At 41.7% G+C, this 19,478-nt stretch overlaps 1 protein-coding gene across 4 annotated transcripts in view; it reads left to right on the forward strand.

The window, feature by feature from the left end:
* Window positions 1-237: 237 nt before the first annotated feature.
* Window positions 238-19,478, forward strand: part of ca10a (carbonic anhydrase 10 (inactive)a) — a 321,449-nt gene continuing 302,208 nt past the window's right edge. For all 4 annotated transcript variants that reach the window (XM_082970470.1, XM_045710262.2, XM_045710259.2 and 1 more), the window contains exon 1: window positions 238-793. In XM_082970470.1, the coding sequence (XP_082826596.1) occupies window positions 733-793 (61 nt within the window). In that variant the 5' untranslated portion in view covers window positions 238-732. The remainder of the gene's footprint in view (window positions 794-19,478) is intronic.

The following is a 19,478-nucleotide window of genomic DNA, read 5'->3' on the forward strand; positions in this document are numbered from 1 at the left end:
TTCTAATAGATTATGAGGGGTTCGTGAAGTTTTCATGAAATCTAGTGTGTAGAAGCCTATGTGTATGTACAGCGCGCTTGGCACGTCCTGTATCCTCCGGTTGAACAGTGAAAATGAGCGAAGCACGCCCCCTTGCAGATGAACGCCCAGTCTCCCCTGCTCTCCTGTCCACACGCTGTCGATGGCAGTTAACCCCCCCCCCCCCCCCCCCCCCCCCCTCGACTGAGTTTTACCATTCATAGTTATGGAGTTAAGCAGATATTTTTAAGCTAGGTTATTCCTCTGTCTGATCTATAACTAAGTTTAACTGTCTCTCGTTCCAGGATAACGAGGAAGATACTTCGACCATGGTTGTGTTTACACGGAATGACTGAAACTCAGATTTTCAAATCGCAACTGACGCAAGGAAGGAGCACATTTATGGACGGTCTTGGCGGGGCACATAGGAACTCTACTACTGTGTGAATAGCCTACCAACTGACTTTTGCTTCCAGGATTCTACCTTTCGTTCCATATTTGGGTCTAAAGTTCAGTGGTTCTGTCATCTGGGATTGTTGTTTTGTGGGAGAGTGTAGCGTCATGACTTGGAGATAGATCTTGCTATGAGTCTGGCGTGGAAAATACCTCTTGGAAGGTGTGCAGCGGGCTACAGACTGGGAGGACTCGACATCGGCAACTGATAGGCTACCCCTGTTTTTACCGAGCGTAATGCACCTGGCATGAAGACAGAGCATGGATATTATATGGGAACTATTTATTATTCTTCACGCCAATTTCATCATCTGTATATCAGGTACGTTTTCAGTCATTTATATTCTTGATGGGTCCGTTGTGAGACGGAGAAAAGGGCACGTGCATTGGATGAGAACGGAGGGAGGGAGATTTGGTAACGAAGTTGTAAAATGTTGCTGAAAATGTTGAAATGAATGAAAACGTAACGAATTATGTGTGCCGTTGATGGTTGGATCAATTGATAGGCCAATTGATATAGGATCTATTGATATGATTCATCTGAGAACGAAGACATTTACGGGCAGAATTTGCCTGAAACTCGGATCTCATCAGTTGTGGTCTGTGAATGTCCCTCGGAATAGATATGGGACAGCCTATAAATTGTTAGCCTATATTATAGGCCAAATTGTGTTTGTGGTGTATTTTAAGTGCAGTTTTGAGTTATGCATGTGTTAAAAACTGATTTCAATTAGAAAGGGTCAACTGAACGTATGATCACCAAGACAGAGGTTGTGTGAGAATGATTTCGTAAAAAAAGATCTATATCTATATTATAATTTATTCGACATATTTCTTTGACAGGTTCAGGCTCAGGGCTGACGTTTGCCCAATTTTGCATCGGGGGAAATTGCGGTGTATTTCGTTAAATGATGAATGGAAAGTGATAGTGTAGTATTAGGCTACCACTACTGTTGAACTGTTATAACGAGACAGTGCTACATGTGTATGAATAACCACCACAGTGACACCAATAGAGGGTTCGGTGGAGTGGGCTACATGGGCACACATGCACTGACCATGGCGCAATGGCTGTTCCAGAACTATTACAGCTATTTTACTGATAATGTGAGTGGATATGTCCTGCGTAGTAGATAGGAACAGTATTGACTTCTCTTTATCATGTGAGGCTCGGGGCTATAGTATCACGTTATTTCGAGTTAGATCAAAAGCGCATCAGTGAGCGCTGGTTGTGGTGATGCGCTGCTGGGTTGTGCCATCATGAGTACTCCCGTTGACTATTAGGTCAAATGCATTAGGCTAGATCCATCATCACTCTGCAATGCAAATCCACCTGCTCATCTGCCAACAATTTGTTATACCAACATTGGAGAAATGGAATGTAATATTGTTGGTATAGACTACCTGCCTGTTCTTGTATCAAAATCCGGTGTTACTCTTATAGCCTATTATTGAAGCAGGTACCCGTTGAGGGGTTGAGTGCTGTACTTTAGAGGCGTGCGCCCAGTCGTTTCCTGTGACGACCAGGGATAGGCGTATTTGTGACTTGGATGTGCTCAAAACCTCACTCTCCCTCCTTCCCTTTCTCTCAGATCTGTGAGCACATGAATTACGCAGGGCTGTCCTTTGGAACTTCCACATGTTCCCTATAGCTTGACTAAATTAGGATTATAGGATAGTTGTAAAGGACCACGCACGCAGGTCAATGCATTTGATACCCCATGGAATGTAGTCAAGGAGATTAGCCTACGTAATATTGGAGACTGGACAGTTTACCTTTAAACCTGGTCAGACTGTTCCTTTCTGCAAAAGGTCATTGAAGACACATTATGATGATCAGCTTGATTATGTAAAAGTTTAATGGTTTGAAAAAGTACTGCATTACATGGCTTAAACTCCTAAATTGATACAATAGGCACAACCCCAATTTTACAACTTTACATCATGGGACCAATATCTGGCCAACCTACTACCACAGTATAGGCATACACAACATCTCCAAAACCAGCCAATTGAGACGAGCCAACTCTGTTTTAGCATTGGAACAAAATATAAACTAACTAGCTGTCAAAGACATACATTATGTCTCATTCTGCCATACATTTTGTTAACAAAATTCCATCAGGAAAATGTTTCATATAATATGGGACTCTACCTATCTGAGCTAAATTTAAATACAATGCGATATTGATCTAAAAAAAAGGGGAGATAAATGATTATCATTGAACTGCTGAAAGTTATTGATCTAGATGGTTTAAGCATTTGTTTAATCTCTACAATAAAAACAGCCAACCCTGGGACTGTGTCAGCTGTATCATGAGACCACAATAGGCCTACAACTGACTATTTGGTTTGAGGCTTTGACACTTTCAGAAATAACATTGTTGTAGACTGTCATTTCTCAAAGTGAGAACAAAACAAGTCTCACTTATCCTCAATTGTCTTGTCGGATACGGCAAGGCTTTCCGTTGACTGTGAGTGCCAAGTAAACCATTTTCTTCTCTATTCTCATTTTGTTCAACTACATGCTGATGCCTTTCTATCCACTTAAGAGCCTTTTCACACTTACTACACTTTTCGTAAAAAATCTCAAATGTAAACTTGCGTATTTGCTACAGTACATCTTTACCGCTACCTCCGGAGGTAGTGCACGACACTCGCCGACAGTTGCCCCACTTGAAGCACAGCAGTGTAAACAGAATTGTAACACTGAGCCAACACTCCTACAATATAAATGGTAATAGCAGAGAAATGTTCTTGAAAAGCTGGAATTGTATAGACATTTTTGTAATAATTGAGACTTGTTTTATTGAGTTTTTACCTGAAATTGCAGTGACAGACTGTTGCATTCTGAAATTGTTGCAGCAGCTGCCAGCTGCACTGAGACAAGTAAAACTATGAATGGCCATCCCCATCCCCACCACCAGAAACTTGTCAAATGTAGATATAGGATATGAAAAATAGGATATGTTTTTGTCATTGGGAAAATTGTGTGGTGAATTCAGAGGTGGCACCACAGGTCCAAGAGTGGTGGGGGTGAAATTGTTTGCCTGGGGCCCAGAGTTTTTCCTGATCTTGTACTAGGCTAACCTAACCAACTCTGGACCCTAGTTGTAGCGTATGACATCGTAATAAATCAACGGTTTTATATGGGCTATGATGGGACCAGATTATTTGTCTAATCAGGTCATATGGTTTTAAAAAAAAAAAAATCCTGGAAAAAGTCCTGGCCCTAGGGAGGATGGAAACATTACAACCCTTACACAAACAGAGACAACAACTGTGATTGGACAAAAACGAGCAGGGCTGAGCTCGCTGTATGCAGGGTTCCATTGTGTAGGCCTTTGCATCTGCAATATTATTAAAAGGACCACCCGAAGTGTGAATATAAACCAAATTTGATCACATTCACATTTTCTCAGAACACAAATAAATGGGCCTATTTTAGGCTATAAATACAGTGCATTTGGAAAGTATTCAGACCCCTTGACTTTTTCCAAATTTTGTTACATCATAGCCTTATTCTAAAATTGATTATTTTGTATTTTTCCTCATCAATCTACACACAATACCCCTTAATGACAAAGCAAAAACAGGTTATATTTTATGTGCAAATTTATTTAAAAAAATACAAAACTGAACTATCACATTCACATAAGTATTCAGGCCCTTTACTCAGTATTTTGTTGAAGCACCTTCAGCAGCGATTACAGCATTGAGTCTTCTTGGGTATGACTATAAGCTTGGCACACCTGTATTTGGGGAGTTTCTCCCATTCTTCTCTGCAGATCCTCTCAAGCTATATCAGGTTTGATGGGGAGTGTCACTGCACAGCTATTTTCAGGTCTCTCCAGAGAAATTCGTTCTGGTTCAAGTCCGGGCTCTGGCTGGGCCACTCAAGGACATTCAGAGACTTGTCCCGAAGCCACTCCTGCATTGTCTTGGCTGTGTGCTTAGGGTTGTTGTCCTGTTGGAAGGTGAACCTTCGCCCCCTGTCTGAGGTCCTGAGCACTCTGGTTTTCATCAAGGATCTCTGTACTTTGCTCCGTTCATCTTGCCCTCACGCCTGACTAGTCTCCCAGTCCCTGCTGTTGAAAAACATCCCACAGCATGATGCTGCCTCTACCATGATTCAACGTAGGGATAGTGGCAGGTTTCCTCCAGACGTGACACTTGGTATTCAGGCCAGAGTTCAATCTTGGTTTCATTACAACCCTTCATCAGACCAGAGAATCTTGTTTCTCATGGTCTGAGAGTCTTTTTGGTGCCTTTTGGCAAACTCCAAGCGGGCTATCATGTGCCTTTTATTGAGGAGTGGCTTCCATCTGGTCACTCTACCATAAATGTCTGATTGGTGGAGTGCTGCAGAGATGATTGTCCTTCTGGAAGTTTCTCCCATCTCCACAGAGGAACTCTGGAGCTCCCTGACCAAGACCGTTCTCCCGGTGATTGCTCAGTTTGGCCGGGCAGCCAGCTCTAGGAAGAGTCTTGGTGGTTCCAAACTTCTTCAATTTAAGAATGATGGAGGCCACTGTGTTCATGGAGACCTTCAATGCTGCAGAAATGTTTTGATACCCTTCCCCAGATCTGTGCCTCGACACAATCCTGTCTCGGAGCTTTCCTTTGACCTCATGGCTTGGTTTTTGCTCTGACAACTGTGGGACCTTATATAAACAGGTGTTTATTTCCAAATCATGTCCAATCAATTGAATTTACCACAGGTGGACTCTAATCAAGTTGTAGAAACATCTCAAGGATGATCAATGGAAACAGGATGCACCTGAGCTCAATTTTGAGTCTCATTGCAAAGGTTCTGAATACTTATGTAAATAACAAATGCAAACATTTCTATAAACCAGTTTTTGCTTTGTCATTATAGGGTATTGTGTGTAGGTTAATGAGTGAACTATATTTGATCAATTATATAATAAGGCTGTAAAGTAACAAAATGTGGAAAAAGGAAAGAGGTCTGAATACTTTCCGAATGCCCTGTGCATTACTTTACATTTTCCCTGGCCAGGCCTAGATGGGATCAGAGCGCATAGGTTTCTCTAGGCTACCTGCAGCTTTGGTTGTTATCAGTAGGCTACAGTTGATCAGACTGAAACATAGACTAATTGTGCACGTTGACAAATCATTTTTGGTGGCGGGTATGGGCTTCCATATAAAACTGCTCGTCATGGTGAATTCACTTATAGAATAGAGTAGAGTATTACATTATTAATCCCAATTTGGGAAATTGTTTTATCACAGCATGCATCATCAATGACTTACAATGACAGAACACGCAACAATGACCAACACATGATTTAAAAAAATTACATAATAATACACATTAAGACAAAGCCACATGCACCAACCATAGTATCCCTAAAATAATAGTCTGATTCAAGTGCTGTTTTCTATCCTACTCTGGGGAAAACAGGAAACAACATTTTCCAATAGAAAGACCATCATAAGGCAGTTAATCCATCATACTCATTAAAAAGCCTCATGGCTGTGGGTAAAAATGACCCACGTTTTCAGTCGCAATTTGCTTTTACCACATGTAATGATTTGCACGATATTGATTTAAAAAAAGTGAATCCTGGTTTGTTGTAAGGTAAGCCTACTTTACTTTTATATTCTTATTAGAGGGTTAATTGTTCATTTATAGTATCTCTGTGCTTTTGTCTTGAGGCTCAAATGTATTGAATGTAGCCTACAATAAACTCTTTAATTATCTGCACATACATGCTTGTGAATTGTTGCATTATTCAAGAGTGTAATATGGTTTGGTTGCATTATTCAATAGTCTAATATGTTTTAGAAGAAAAGTTCCATAATTATTGAATAGTTTGGGGTTACTGGCTAGTGGCTACTGTGATATTTACGCTCAACTATCACTTTGCCATTCTCAACGAAAGGTAAGGCAAGGATGTAATGTGAATTGAAAAGTAGAATTCTCTTTCGCCACACCGCTCCTCAGACTCTCCTTTATAACTCATAGTGGGAATAGGGCTGTTCATGTAAATGTCAACCAGCTCAAAATCCCTACGTCTCCCAACAGAGTGAGAGAGAGAGCGAAATCTAGCTGTTCATGGTGAGGTTTTGCTGAGATTGAACAGATAGACTAAACTGCAGCATCAACTCTTAATATTGCACACATAGGTCTCTGGAATCAAATCAAATGGTTCTCCTCTCTACTAATGCCCCCAGCCCCATCCATTCCTTCCTAAAAGGACTACGCTTCTATTGGCAGTTATTAGTCTCACTTTTTGGGTAAAAAACCTGGGTTAAAGCTTAGCATTTCTCTCTGGGACATCTCAGGCAAGCTTACTCATCACATGACCATAGTTCCCTGAAGCACCTCTGTTATTTTGCATGATCCCATATCAGCTGTGTCTTTTGATGGAAGTGTGAAAGTTGCCATTTCCAATGCAATCATTGGCTACTTTGTTTTCCTCTTGTCTTTTGGACACGCTAGTAATCAATGTGTCATCACTGAATCTCCCCTTCATGTCGCTGCCTGTCTGAGTTTTGCAGACACCAGATCAAGTATATCTATCATCAGTAGGCCTAAGGATAAGCACACCCCTGGGTCAATACAGTGATCCAGGACATAATCTGAATAGAATACCCACATCAAAACATTTTAGACGGGTCAATGGCTTACTGTAGCAGTGTTTTGTATTAGCGCTGGCTGTTGTCGAATCAGCCGGTTACAGACTCATTATCAGCCAGATACATTTTCCACTTTATATTAACAAGGCTACTTTTAATTTAAAAGTTTCAATTCGCTAGTCTGTCGAGCCCTCTACTGCTAGAATGACCGATATGCATCTTGTTGCGATCTAGTGATAGCATAGGCGTCTGTCAGTTACAAAGTGAGCGATGACAGAGAAACACTGCAGAGAGGAGGAGACAAAGCGAGAGGTTTCACTCTCGCCCAAATCTGTCCAAAATAAACCCAATGCCTTTCTATGGGCTTATTTTGGGCCTAAGCTTGTCGCCTGCCTTCCCGCCTTTAGGAAAACAACCCCCAATTGTCAGGGCAGAGATATGAGCATCTCTACATTATAAACAGGTCTCTGGTTGTAGTCGAATTTCTTTGCACAGAGGAAGAGAGCATGATGCTCGTGAATTTTCACGTCCCACCCACCCAGCAAACTGTCCTTAAAAAGACGTTGAAAAGACGACTGTGCCTGACTGCTAATGTACGTTCGGTTTTGGTTGAAAGTGAAAGTTGAAAAGACGTCTTTTTCATATTTTTCATGTTGTTGAAAATACGTCTTTTTCATGTCATTGAAAAGTATGTACTTGTAGCCTATACACATGGACGCAGCAACCAAAACATGGTCTGTAACTTTTTTTTATTAACAATCACACTACTCATTACATTACTCCAGTATTTTCACAAAACATTCAGTCAAAGAATACTATATAGTGCAGTGATAACAGACAAAATGCAGTTAAGTTCAAATTAATATAATTAATTATATTCATTGAATAATTATCCATCAAAATTATAGATATATTCTGTTGCGTTAGCAACGGCCCTGTGTGGTGGTGACGTGGAAACCACCACCCCCGGCTCTACCAGGAGCATGCTTGAGGTAGTCTGCCACAGCTCTCTGAATGTCATGGTCAGTGGCCTTGCTGTTCCATTTCTTGACTGCAGCTGTAACACCAAAATAAACACAGTAAGTTATAGAAAAGACTAATGGATATGGAGCATCTTACAGGTTCCCCACGGCACCTAAATCAGCATTCAGGGCTCACACCACCAGTTTATCACTAACCAGTGGTGGCTATTTTGTGTTGTTTAGTAATAATGATAATTTATTACATTTATTGTGAATAATTTAGAAGTGAATAAATGTGTTTGCTTTTCCATGTCTATCAAAGACAAAAATCAATTTACAAGATAAGTTTGGTTAAAGTTGTCCTTCTCAGGGGCTGACAATTGATTAGGGCCGGGCTCAAACTTGCACGCAGTGTAGAAAAGACGAGGGCCTGTTTGAATGGCGCAAGTTGTCTCTTTCGCTCCTCCCTAATAGACTATTTTATTCACATTCATTGGTAAACTCTGAACACTGTATCCTAATATATTTATCAGTATGCGGAGACCGCAAGTAAAAAAATCAACTTGAAATGTGGGAGTGTTTAGCCGACTGGTTGCTCAGGAGACAAAGGAAATGTCAGACGTATGGAAGACATTTGACTTGAGCTCATAGAAAGAGGAAGGAGCCAGCGCTGCGTGCATGAGCCAAACAAGTACTGTAGGCTACTATATATTTTTTTCTGATTGCTTGGTACAGTGAAAACGACACAAAATAATGTATAGGTGTACCAGAGAGTTGATCTGTACTAATGAAAAAAAATGATAAAGCCTTTATTATTATTATTATTTAGGACATTGTATACTGTAGGCTAATTATTCAAGAGAATGCTTGACTGCATTTAAATGCATGACTAGTAGGCTGTGTGATGAAATGAAGTAATAATAAGGTCTAATTGATAACAGGCCAGAAAGCTAAGCAAAACCAGCATAATGACATACTAGAGAATCTGGTCTAACGAAAAAAATAATTAGGGCTACATCATAGCAAAACAATTTTTTTTTTACAGAATTTGAGAAAATGTCACGTTGGGCGGACCGTTATACATTTAAGCATTTCGGGCTACAGCATAGCAAAATAAAAATAATTTGAGAAAATGTCACGCTGGGTGGACCATTATACATTTTTAGAACATGAGCGCCAGTAGGTTAAAAGGCCGTTAAGGTCACATGAACACCTCCTAAAACCATTCTTCTCAAAAAGGACCACACAAATTACCACCATGCAAATGAATAATTGGTTTAGAAGACAAAATAAGAATCTAGCCTATTAAAACAGACAGAGCAGGTCATTTTGATTGTGTGACCTTAGTGACCCTTTAAGCAATGGGAGGGTTTAGTAAATACTTTTCTTATGCACAACGCATAAGTGCCATGTAGTGTTCTATTGTCTGGATACGGTAACACAAAACCCAGAGGACTTTGCTTTTATTATTATTTTTTTACATTTTAGTCATTTAGCAGACGCTCTTATCCAGAGCGACTTACAGTAGTGAATGCATACATTTCATACATTTTTTTTATTTTTTATTTTTCTGTGCTGGCCCCCCGTGGGAATCGAACCCACAACCCTGGTGTTGCAAACACCATGCTCTACCAACTGAGCTACAGGCTATGACACTCACAGCCATGATAAAAATGTCATCATAACACATGGACTCTCATGTATTATTGCTTAAATATACCATGGCTGTTAGCCAATCAGCTTTCAGGGCTCAAACCACACAGTTATTAATACAAAATATACTACAGAATAATGACATGTTTGTAGGTACCGTTGACAACAGAGTACACAGTTGTGTTTCCTAATCCCTGCTTTGCGTGATGGCCGTTGAAGTTGAACAAGGACATCAGGCCATTGGTAAAGAGCCTGAAAGTCAAGCACACATAGGATGTACTATATGAATTGAACACTTTCAAACTGCTGAGTAGGTAAGGCTCTTGGGTTTACTGTCTTTGTTGCAGACAGTTTGTATCACTAATGATACCTTTAAAATTACTTTCTTATTGGATCCATTCTAGAGATATGACATACCTGTCCATGACCTTGTTGGCACAGTCCTTTGTCCTTACCACCAATTTTGCTTAACCTTGCAATCTGTGTCAAGAGACACCGGAAGTTATGCAGTAATGCACTGTCTCAGTATGACTAATTAAAAAAAATATTCTACAGGCATTGCTTGTAAGAGTGGAATTAACTAATTGTATCGCTTTAGGTAGTGTGAAAAATGCTGGCTAAATCTACAGTGTAAATGACATGTCAAAATAAATTCAATTTCACCGTCAGATTCTGTACATCCACAATTTGGAGCTGCTTCTCTAGTTGCTCAAAGTCTTGCTCCGTCTCCATTCTCTTGGGGCTCTGCTCTCCCAACACGTTTCACCTCCTCCAATATCTCCACCAATTTAGTTCGGACACATTTCTGAAATGAGAACATTTTGTTGACACTGTAGAAATATGGGGTTGTCACACGCAAGAGGATCCTGACAGACAAGATTGTGATTGCAAAAAAAAGTGAAATTTAACTTGCAATAATACATATAGTTCAACGTTTCAATAATATTCTAATGGATTCAGTGTTTAACTTTAACACAAGTTTCAATTTTGTAGTACATTTTAGTCGTTCCACAAAATAGGTGCCTTTTGAATTAGTGTATCATTTATACATAAAGTATCAGAGAGAATCAAAAGGCACACATTTCGTGGAACAATCCACTTACTGAAATGATTCATGGCAAACATCTCTGGTCTAGAGCAGGGAATGGGAGGGTGAGAGCTGCGATTCTCTTGGCTCCATTGGGACTGGCAAGTAGAAGCCCTGGATGAATCTGCAAAATTCAAAGCCAACTCAGTGTCAACCCAGAGGTAAAAAGCAAAAATAGATAGTACTTGATTTTCTTAAACATACACACTACAATACATATTTTAAGGATAGTTTTAATCTTCAGTTACCAAGACGGAACATGATGAGTATAATTTCTGCTCATTGTAAGTAAACTAGCACTGATGAGCGAGCGTGTCCCCGTCATGTGCATGTTGTCTGTGTGTGTGCTCTTTAGTTACTACATAACCGCTCTTACCTTGTCTGGTAGAGTAACAGGATGGACATGGAGAACATCTGTGCTCTCTGCTCTGGAGGTGGGACTGGCTAGTAGAAGCCCTGGATGATTCTGCAACATTCAAAACCAATGAATAAACCTTCTTAAGGACTTGACCGGTTAGCTGATTAAGATTTCTGGACTTGTATGGCAAGCTGTACTCTTGACCCACCGTGTGTGACGTGAGATGGGGAAGGAGAGCATTACTTAACGATTGTCTCTTACCAACTACAACATGGGTAGAGGAGGAAGAACGAGAGAGGTGTCTTTTTTGGGACTGTCTAGGTGAAGTTGTTGATAGTCCTGCAACAAACATTTAAACCAGATGAATAAACCTTTTTTAGTAGTTGACAGGTTAGCTGATTAAGATTTATGTACTTGTCTGGCAAGCTGTACTCTTGACCCACCGTGTGTGAAGTGAGATGGGGAAGGAGAGCATCTAGAACAGCCAGTTGAATACCTGGATTGCCCTGAAGCACAAATAAAAACCCAATTTGCTTGTGATCAGGACAACTTAAATGCAAGGATTTGGATAGGAAAATGTAGAGTTGAAGTCAGAAGTTTACATACACCTTAGCCAAATACATTTAAACTCTGTTTTTCACAATTCCTGACATTTAATCCTAGCAAAAATTCCCTTTTCTTAGGTCAGTTAAGATCACCACTTTATTTTAAGAATGTGAAATGTCAGAATAATAGTAGAAAGAATGATTTATTTCAGCTTTTATTTCTTTCATCGCCGATACCGATTATTGGAGGACCAAAAAAAGCCGATACCGATTAATCGGCCGATTTTTATATATATATATATTTGTAATAATAATGACAATTACAACAATACTGAATGAACACTTATTTTAACTTAATATAATACATCAATAAAATCAATTTAGTCTCAAATATATAATGAAACATGTTCAATTTGGTATAAATAATGCAAAAACAAAGTGTTGGAGAAGAAAGTAAAAGTGCAACATGTGCCATGTAAAAAAGCTAACGTTTAAGTTCCTTGCTCAGAACATGAGAACATATGAAAGCTGGTGGTTCCTTTTAAAAAGAGTCTTCAATATTCCCAGGTAAGAAGATTTAGGTTGTAGTTATTATAGGACTATTTCTCTCTATACCATTTGTATTTCATATACCTTTGACTATTGTATGTTCTAATAGATACTTTAGTATTGCCAGCCTAATCTCGGGAGTTGATAGGCTTGAAGTCATAAACAGCGCAATGCTTCAAGCATTGCGAAGAGCTGCTGGAAAACGCATTAAAGTGCTGTTTGAATGAATGCTTACGAGCGTGCTGCTGCTTACCACCAGTCAGTCAGACTGCTCTATCAAATCATAGACTTAATTATAATATAATAACACACAGAAATACGAGCCTTAGGTGATTAATATGGTAAAATCCGGAAACTATCATTTTGAAAACAAAACGTTTATTCTTTCAGTGAAATATGGAACCGTTCCGTATTTTATCTAACGGATGGCATCCATAAGTCTAAATATTGCTGTTACATTGCACAACCTTCAATGGTATGTCATAATTACGTGAAAGTCTGGCAAATTAGTTCGCAACGAGCCAGGCGGCCCAAACTGTTGCATATACCCTGACTCTGCGTGCAATGAACGCAAGAGAAGTGACACAATTATGCAGGTTTAAAAAATATACTTCTGTGTATTGATTTTAAGAAAGGCATTGATGTTTATGGTTAGGTATACATTGGTGCAACGACAGTGCTTTTTTCACGAATGCGCTTGTTAAATCACCCGTTTGGCGAAGTCGGCTATGATTCAATGATAAATTAAAAGGCACCACATCGATTATATGCAGCACAGAACAAGCTAGATAAACTAGTAATATCATCAACCATGTGTAGTTAACTAGTGATTATGTTAAGATTGATTGTTTTTTATAAGATACGTTTACTGCTAGCTAGCACCTTACCTTGGCTCCTTGCTGCACTCGCAAAACAGGTAGTCAGCCTGCCACGCAGTCTCCTCGTGGAGTGCAATGTAATCGGCCATGATCGGTATCCCAAAATGCCGATTACCGATTGTTATGAAAACTTAAAATCGGCCCTAATTAATTGGCCATTCCGATTAATCGGTCGACCTCTAAATTTTGGCCCATTCCTCCTGTCAGAGCTGCTGTAACTGAGTCAGGTTTGTAGGCCTCCTTGCTCGCACACGCTTTTTCAGTTCTGCCCACACATTCTCTATAGGATTGAGGTCAGGGCTTTGTGATGGCCACTTCAATACCTGGACTTTGTTGTCCTTAAGCCATTTTGCCACAACTTTGGAAGTATGCTTGGGGTCATTGTCCATTTGGAAGACCCATTTGCGACCAAGCTTTATCTTCCTGACTGATGTCTTGTCCCTCCTCATGATGCCATCTATTTTGTGAAGTGCACCAGTCCCTCCTCCAGCAAAGCACCCCCACAACATGATGCTGCCACCCCCTTGCTTCACAGTTGGGATGATGTTCTTCGGCTTGCAAGCCTCCCCCTTTTTCCTCCAAACATGACGATTGTCATTATGGCCAAACTGTTCTATTTTTTTTCATCCGAACAGAGGAAATTTATCCAAAAAGTACGATCTTTGTCCCCGTGTGCAGTTGCAAACCGTAGTCTGTTTTTTTTTATGACGGTTTTGGAGCAGTGGCTTCTTCCTTTCTGAGCAGACATTCATGTCAATATAGAACTCGTTTTACTGTGGATATAGATATAGTTTCCTCCAGCATCTTCACAAGGTCCTTTGCTGTTATTCTGGGATTGATTTGCACTTTTCGCACCAAAGTACGTTCATCTCTAGGAGACAGAACGCGTCTCCTTCCTGAGCGGTATGACGGCTGCGTCGTCCCATGGTATTTATACTTGCGTACTATTGTTTGTACAGATGAACTTGGTACCTTCAGGCGTTTGGAAATTGCTCCCAAGGATGAACCAGACTTGTGGTCTATAATTTTTCTTCTCAGGTCTTGGCTAATTTCTTTTGATTTTCTCATGATGTCAAGCAAAGAGGCACTGAGTTTGAAGGTAGGCCTTGAAATACATCCACAGTTATACCTCCAATTGACTCAAACTATGTCAATTAGCCTATCAGAAGCTTCTAAAGCCATGACATCATTTTCTGGAATTTTACAAGCTGTTTAAAGGCACAGTCAACTCAGTGTATGTAACTTCTGACCCACCAGTGAAATAATCTGTCTGTAAACAATTGTTGGAAAAATTACTTGATCAGTACGTCTACAAAGTAGACGTACTAATCAACTTGTCAAAACCATAGTTTGTTAACCTCTCTAGGGGATGTGGGACGAAATCATCCCACCTACTCAACAGTCAGTGGAATCCCGTGGCGCGATATTCAAATACCTTAGAAATGCTATTACTTCAATTTCTCAAACATATGACTATTTTACACCATTTTAAAGACAAGACTCTCGTTAATCTAACCACACTGTCCGATCTCAAAAAGGCTTTACAACGAAAGCAAAACAGTAGATTATGTCAGCAGAGTACCCAGCCTGAAATAATCAGACACCCATTTTTCAAGCTAGCATATAATGTCACATAAACCCAAACCACAGTTAAATGCAGCACTAACCTTTGATGATCTTCATCAGATGATACTCCTACATTATCCACATTATCATGTGACGTTCAGAAGTAGCATACCCACCGCAAACTTCCTGTGAATTTACACCATTCAAACAGTTTTAGAAACTTTAGGGTGTTTTCTATCCAAATCAAACAATTATATGCATATTCTAGTTTCTGGGCAGTAGTAATAACCAGATTAAATCGGGTACGTTTTTTATCCGGCCGTGCAAATACTGCCCCCTACCCTAGAGAGGTTAACAAGAAATTTGTGGAGTGGTTGAATAATGAGTTTTAATGACTCCAACCTATGTGTATGTAAACTTCCGACTTCAACTGTATAAGTACTGTATATCATGTGTGAATAATAATCCTGATAGGCAGGGTATCAGGAATCTAGGTAAGATCCAGATGCAGACTGTCAAAGTAACAATGCTTATTATAAACAGGAGACAAAGGGCTGTGAGACATAGGTTTGACTCTGGACACATGAAAGGTGGCATGTACAGTGAGGGAAAAAAGTATTTCATCCCCTGCTGATTTTGTACGTTTGCCCACTGACAATGGACGGGGCCATGTACCGTCAAATCTTGGGTGAGAACCTCCTTCCCTCAGCCCGGGCATTGAAAATGGGTCGTGGATGGGTATTCCAGCATGACAATGACCCAAAACACACGGCCAAGGCAACAAAGGAGTGGCTCAAGAAGAAGCACATTAAGGTCCTGGAGTGGCCTAGCCAGTCTCCAGACCTTAATCCCATAGAAAATTTGTGGAGGGAGCTGAAGGTTCGAGTTGCCAAACGTCAGCCTCGAAATCTTAATGACTTGGAGAAGATCTGCAAAGAGGAGTGGGACAAAATCTCTCCTGAGATGTGTGCAAACCTGGTGGCCAACTACAAGAAACGTCTGACCTCTGTGACTGCCAACAAGGGTTTTGCCACCAAGTACTAAGTCATGTTTTGCAGAGGGGTCAAATACTTATTTCCCTCATTAAAATGCAAATCAATTTATAACATTTTTTACATGCGTTTTTCTGGATTTTTTGTTGTTGTTATTCTGTCTCTCACTGTTCAAATAAACCTACCATTAAAATTATAGACTGATCATTTCTTTGTCAGTGGGCAAACGTACAAAATCAGCAGGGGATCAAATACTTTTTTCCCTCACTGTATGCGAAGGGTACGTGGCAACAGAAGACTAACAGCAGAGGGGCTAATAATCTTGGAGATGGGAAATGGGACGATAAACCGGGGGGAGAGTTTGCGGAATTCCACCGGGAGAGGCAGATCCCAGGTAGATAGGCATACCTTCTGCCCAAGTCGATGCCGAGGTCCGATGGCGATCCGCTTGTCATCGATACCTGGAGGTGGCCTTATGGAGGGCCTCCAGGTACGTCAACAGTGGTGGACAAACATCTGGGTAGAAGGTACGCCAACCTCTTCCTCCTGCTCGTGGAAGAGCGGGGGCTGATACCCCAGGGAAGACTCAAACGGAGATAGGCCCCTGGCAGAGCAGGGGAAGGGTGTTGTGGGCGTATTCGACCCACACCAGCTGCTGGCTCCAGGAGGTGGGGTTGGCGGAGACCAGGTAGTGCAGAGTAGTCTCAAGATCCTGGTTGGCTCGCTCCGACTGGCCATTGGACTGGGGGTGGAACCCAGAAGACAGGCTGGCCGATGACCCAATGAGGGTGCAGAACGTCTTCCAGAACCGGGACGAGAACTGGGGACCCCGGTCGGAGACCATGTCCACGGGCAGTCCATGGATCTGGAAGACGTGCTGCACCATGAGCTGGGCCGTTTCCGTGGCCGAGGTTAGTTTGAGGGAGAGGAATGAAGTGAGCGGCCTTGGAAAACCGGTCGACCACAGTCAGGATGGCAGTGTTGTCCTCAGACGGGGGAGACCCGTGACGAAATCCAGGGATATTTGGGACCAGGGACGGTGACGGACAGGCAGTGGTTGCAGAAGACCACACGGAGCTTGCCGAGGAGTCTTATTCTGAGCATAGGCCGTACAGGTGGAGACAAACACGGCGACATCTGGAACCATCGTAGGCCACCAAAAGCGTTGTCACACGAAGGCCAGGGTCTGACGGGAGCCCGGATGGCAGGCAAGCCTGGAGGAATGGGCCCACTCCAGGACCGCAGGGCAGACAGCGTCAGGCACAAACATCCGATTATCAGAGCCCCCCCAGGGTTCGGCTGGGACCACTGCGCCTCCCGGACCTGTTTCCCTATACCCCAGTTGAGTGCCGGCACGAGGCGGGAAGGATGGTCTCGGGCTCCGGGGTGGTACCCTTGGGGCTATAGCAGCGGGACACTGCATCCGGCTTGACATTCTTTGAACCCGGCCAGTACGAGAGGGAGAAGTTTGACCGTGTGAGGCGTTTGGTGATGCGGAGATACTCCAGGTTATTGTGGTCGGTCCACACGATGAATGGATGTTCCGCCCCCTTTAGCTAGTGCCTCCATTCCTCCATTGCCATCTTCACCATGAGAAGCTCACGGTTCCCCACATCGTAGTTCTTTTCCATGGCGTTGAGGCAGTGGGAGAAGGCGGCGCAGGGATGTACCTTGAGGTCCAGGGCAGAACGCTGGGATAGGACAACCCCACTCACACATCAGAAGCATCGGCCTCCACCACGAACTGACGGGAAGGGTCCGGATGAACCAAGATGGGAGCTGTGGTGAAGCGAAGTTTGAGGTCCCTGAACGCCCGGTCAGCAGCTGGAGACCACGTGAACGGAACCTTGGGCGAGGTGAGTGCAGACAGGGGGGAAGCCAGGGTGATGTAACCCATGATAAAGTGGTGATAGAAGTTGGTAAACCCCAGAAAATGTATATGTACTGTCGAAGTAACAATGTTTATTATAACCCAGCAGAGGCAGGCAATAGACAGGTCAAGGCAGGCAGGGGTCAGTAAACCAGAGGTGGGGCAACGGTACTGGATGGCAGGCAGGTTCAGGGTCAGGGTAGGCAGGGGTCAATAATCCAAAGGTGGGACAAAGGTACAGGTCGGCAGTCAGGCTCAGGGTCAGGGGCAGACAGAGTGGTCAGGCAAGCGGACAGGCAAGGGTCAAAACCAGGAGGGCGAGAAAAAGAGAGACTGGGAAAAGCAGGAGCTGAGAACAAAAATGCTGGTTGACTTGACAAACAAGACAAACTGGCAATGGACACACAGAGAACACATGTATAAATACACAGGGGATAATGGGGAAGATGGGCGACACCTGGAGGGGGGTGGAGACAATCACAAGGACAGGTAAAACAGTCCAGGGTGTGACACAGAGATGCCTGATACAAAAAGGAAAATCCCATCTATGCCACCCTGTGAAAGGTTTGACATTTCCCACTGACTCTTCAGTTTCTCTTACCCCGTCCAGGCGTGTCCCCATTAAATTCATCCTGGCCTGGGGTAGAGAGAGAATAAGACCGGCTTTTCTGCCTTTTTTGGGACTGCCTAGGTGAACTAGATAGTCCTGCAACAAACATTTAAGCATATGACACATACTGTAAATCATGCATGCAATGTTATTAGATGCACATCAAAACCCATCATTTATACATACAATATCAGAGGGAATCAAAAGGCACACATTTCGTGGAACAATCTACTTACTGGCATTATTCATGGGAACTGCTCTTTTCTTGATCAGTTGTGGATGTGTTATTATAAACTTCAGTCGTTTTCATTTTCTGCAAAAAAAGTTCATAAAGTTTTGGTCAATGCATTTTGCACTCATTCTCCTGTCTTATTTGTTACATATCATTGCCCTCTCTTCTGTGAGCTAATGTTCTTAGCTAGCTAGATAGCTAGGTAGCTAAAGTTTGTTAACTCATACTACAGTTAGTTACCAAACCAACCAGCTTCACGCCTAACTAGCTAGCTAGCAGTTGCAGGTACCCAAAGAGTAACATTGATGTTAGACTCTAGCTAGCTAATTTTAACATTTTCCTGTCAAAAAACCCATAGGACTCCACACCCATTACCAGCAAACATAGCTAACCGTAGTTAGCTAGACCGATACAGTAAGCTAGCTAACAGTTAGTACAACCATCAAATCTGTTGTCCCTGTTTTTCCTGCCTCGTACTATCTAGCTAGCAACTAAATTTGTCTTAACGTTAGCTAGCTACTTAGCTAGCATGCAAGTATCCAGAGTTGCTAACGTTAGCCTAGAGAAAATAATAGTTTGCGACATTAACAGAAACTGATAATTAATATAACAACCTTATCAAATCAAAAGTTTTCAGAAATGTTGACGCTTACAATTATACGCGTCCTTGTGTTCCCGTCTTGAGGAACAAATGGCGGGTGAATGACTTGTTCCTTCTGCCTCTCCCATTTTCGAGGGATGATGGTTATAAATTGTAATAAATTCTGTTGTGAAATTGTAAACATATGATTTGAAATTACAGTTATTTTTCAGTCATTCTGTCTATCAGAACATCTAACAAGCTATTAGAAAAAAATAGATTTTTAATCAATATGTTTTATTATATTGTGTATATAAAAAAATATATATCAAACTTTTTGTATTTGTGTATCTCATGCATTTGAATGATTCAAGCTGATCAGGCTGACCTTTGGCTATATTTGGACCAAAACGGATGGACTAAATACAGCCCAGTTTTTGGGAAGACAGTTTTGGGGGAAATAAAGTCCATGATGGAAAAACCTGATATAGCCGAAAATTCGCCGTCCGTGGACGTCATGTG

The sequence above is a fragment of the Salmo salar genome, chromosome 28 (genome assembly GCF_965601325.2).
Source record: "Salmo salar chromosome 28, fSalSal1, whole genome shotgun sequence".
Lineage (NCBI taxonomy): Eukaryota > Metazoa > Chordata > Actinopteri > Salmoniformes > Salmonidae > Salmo > Salmo salar.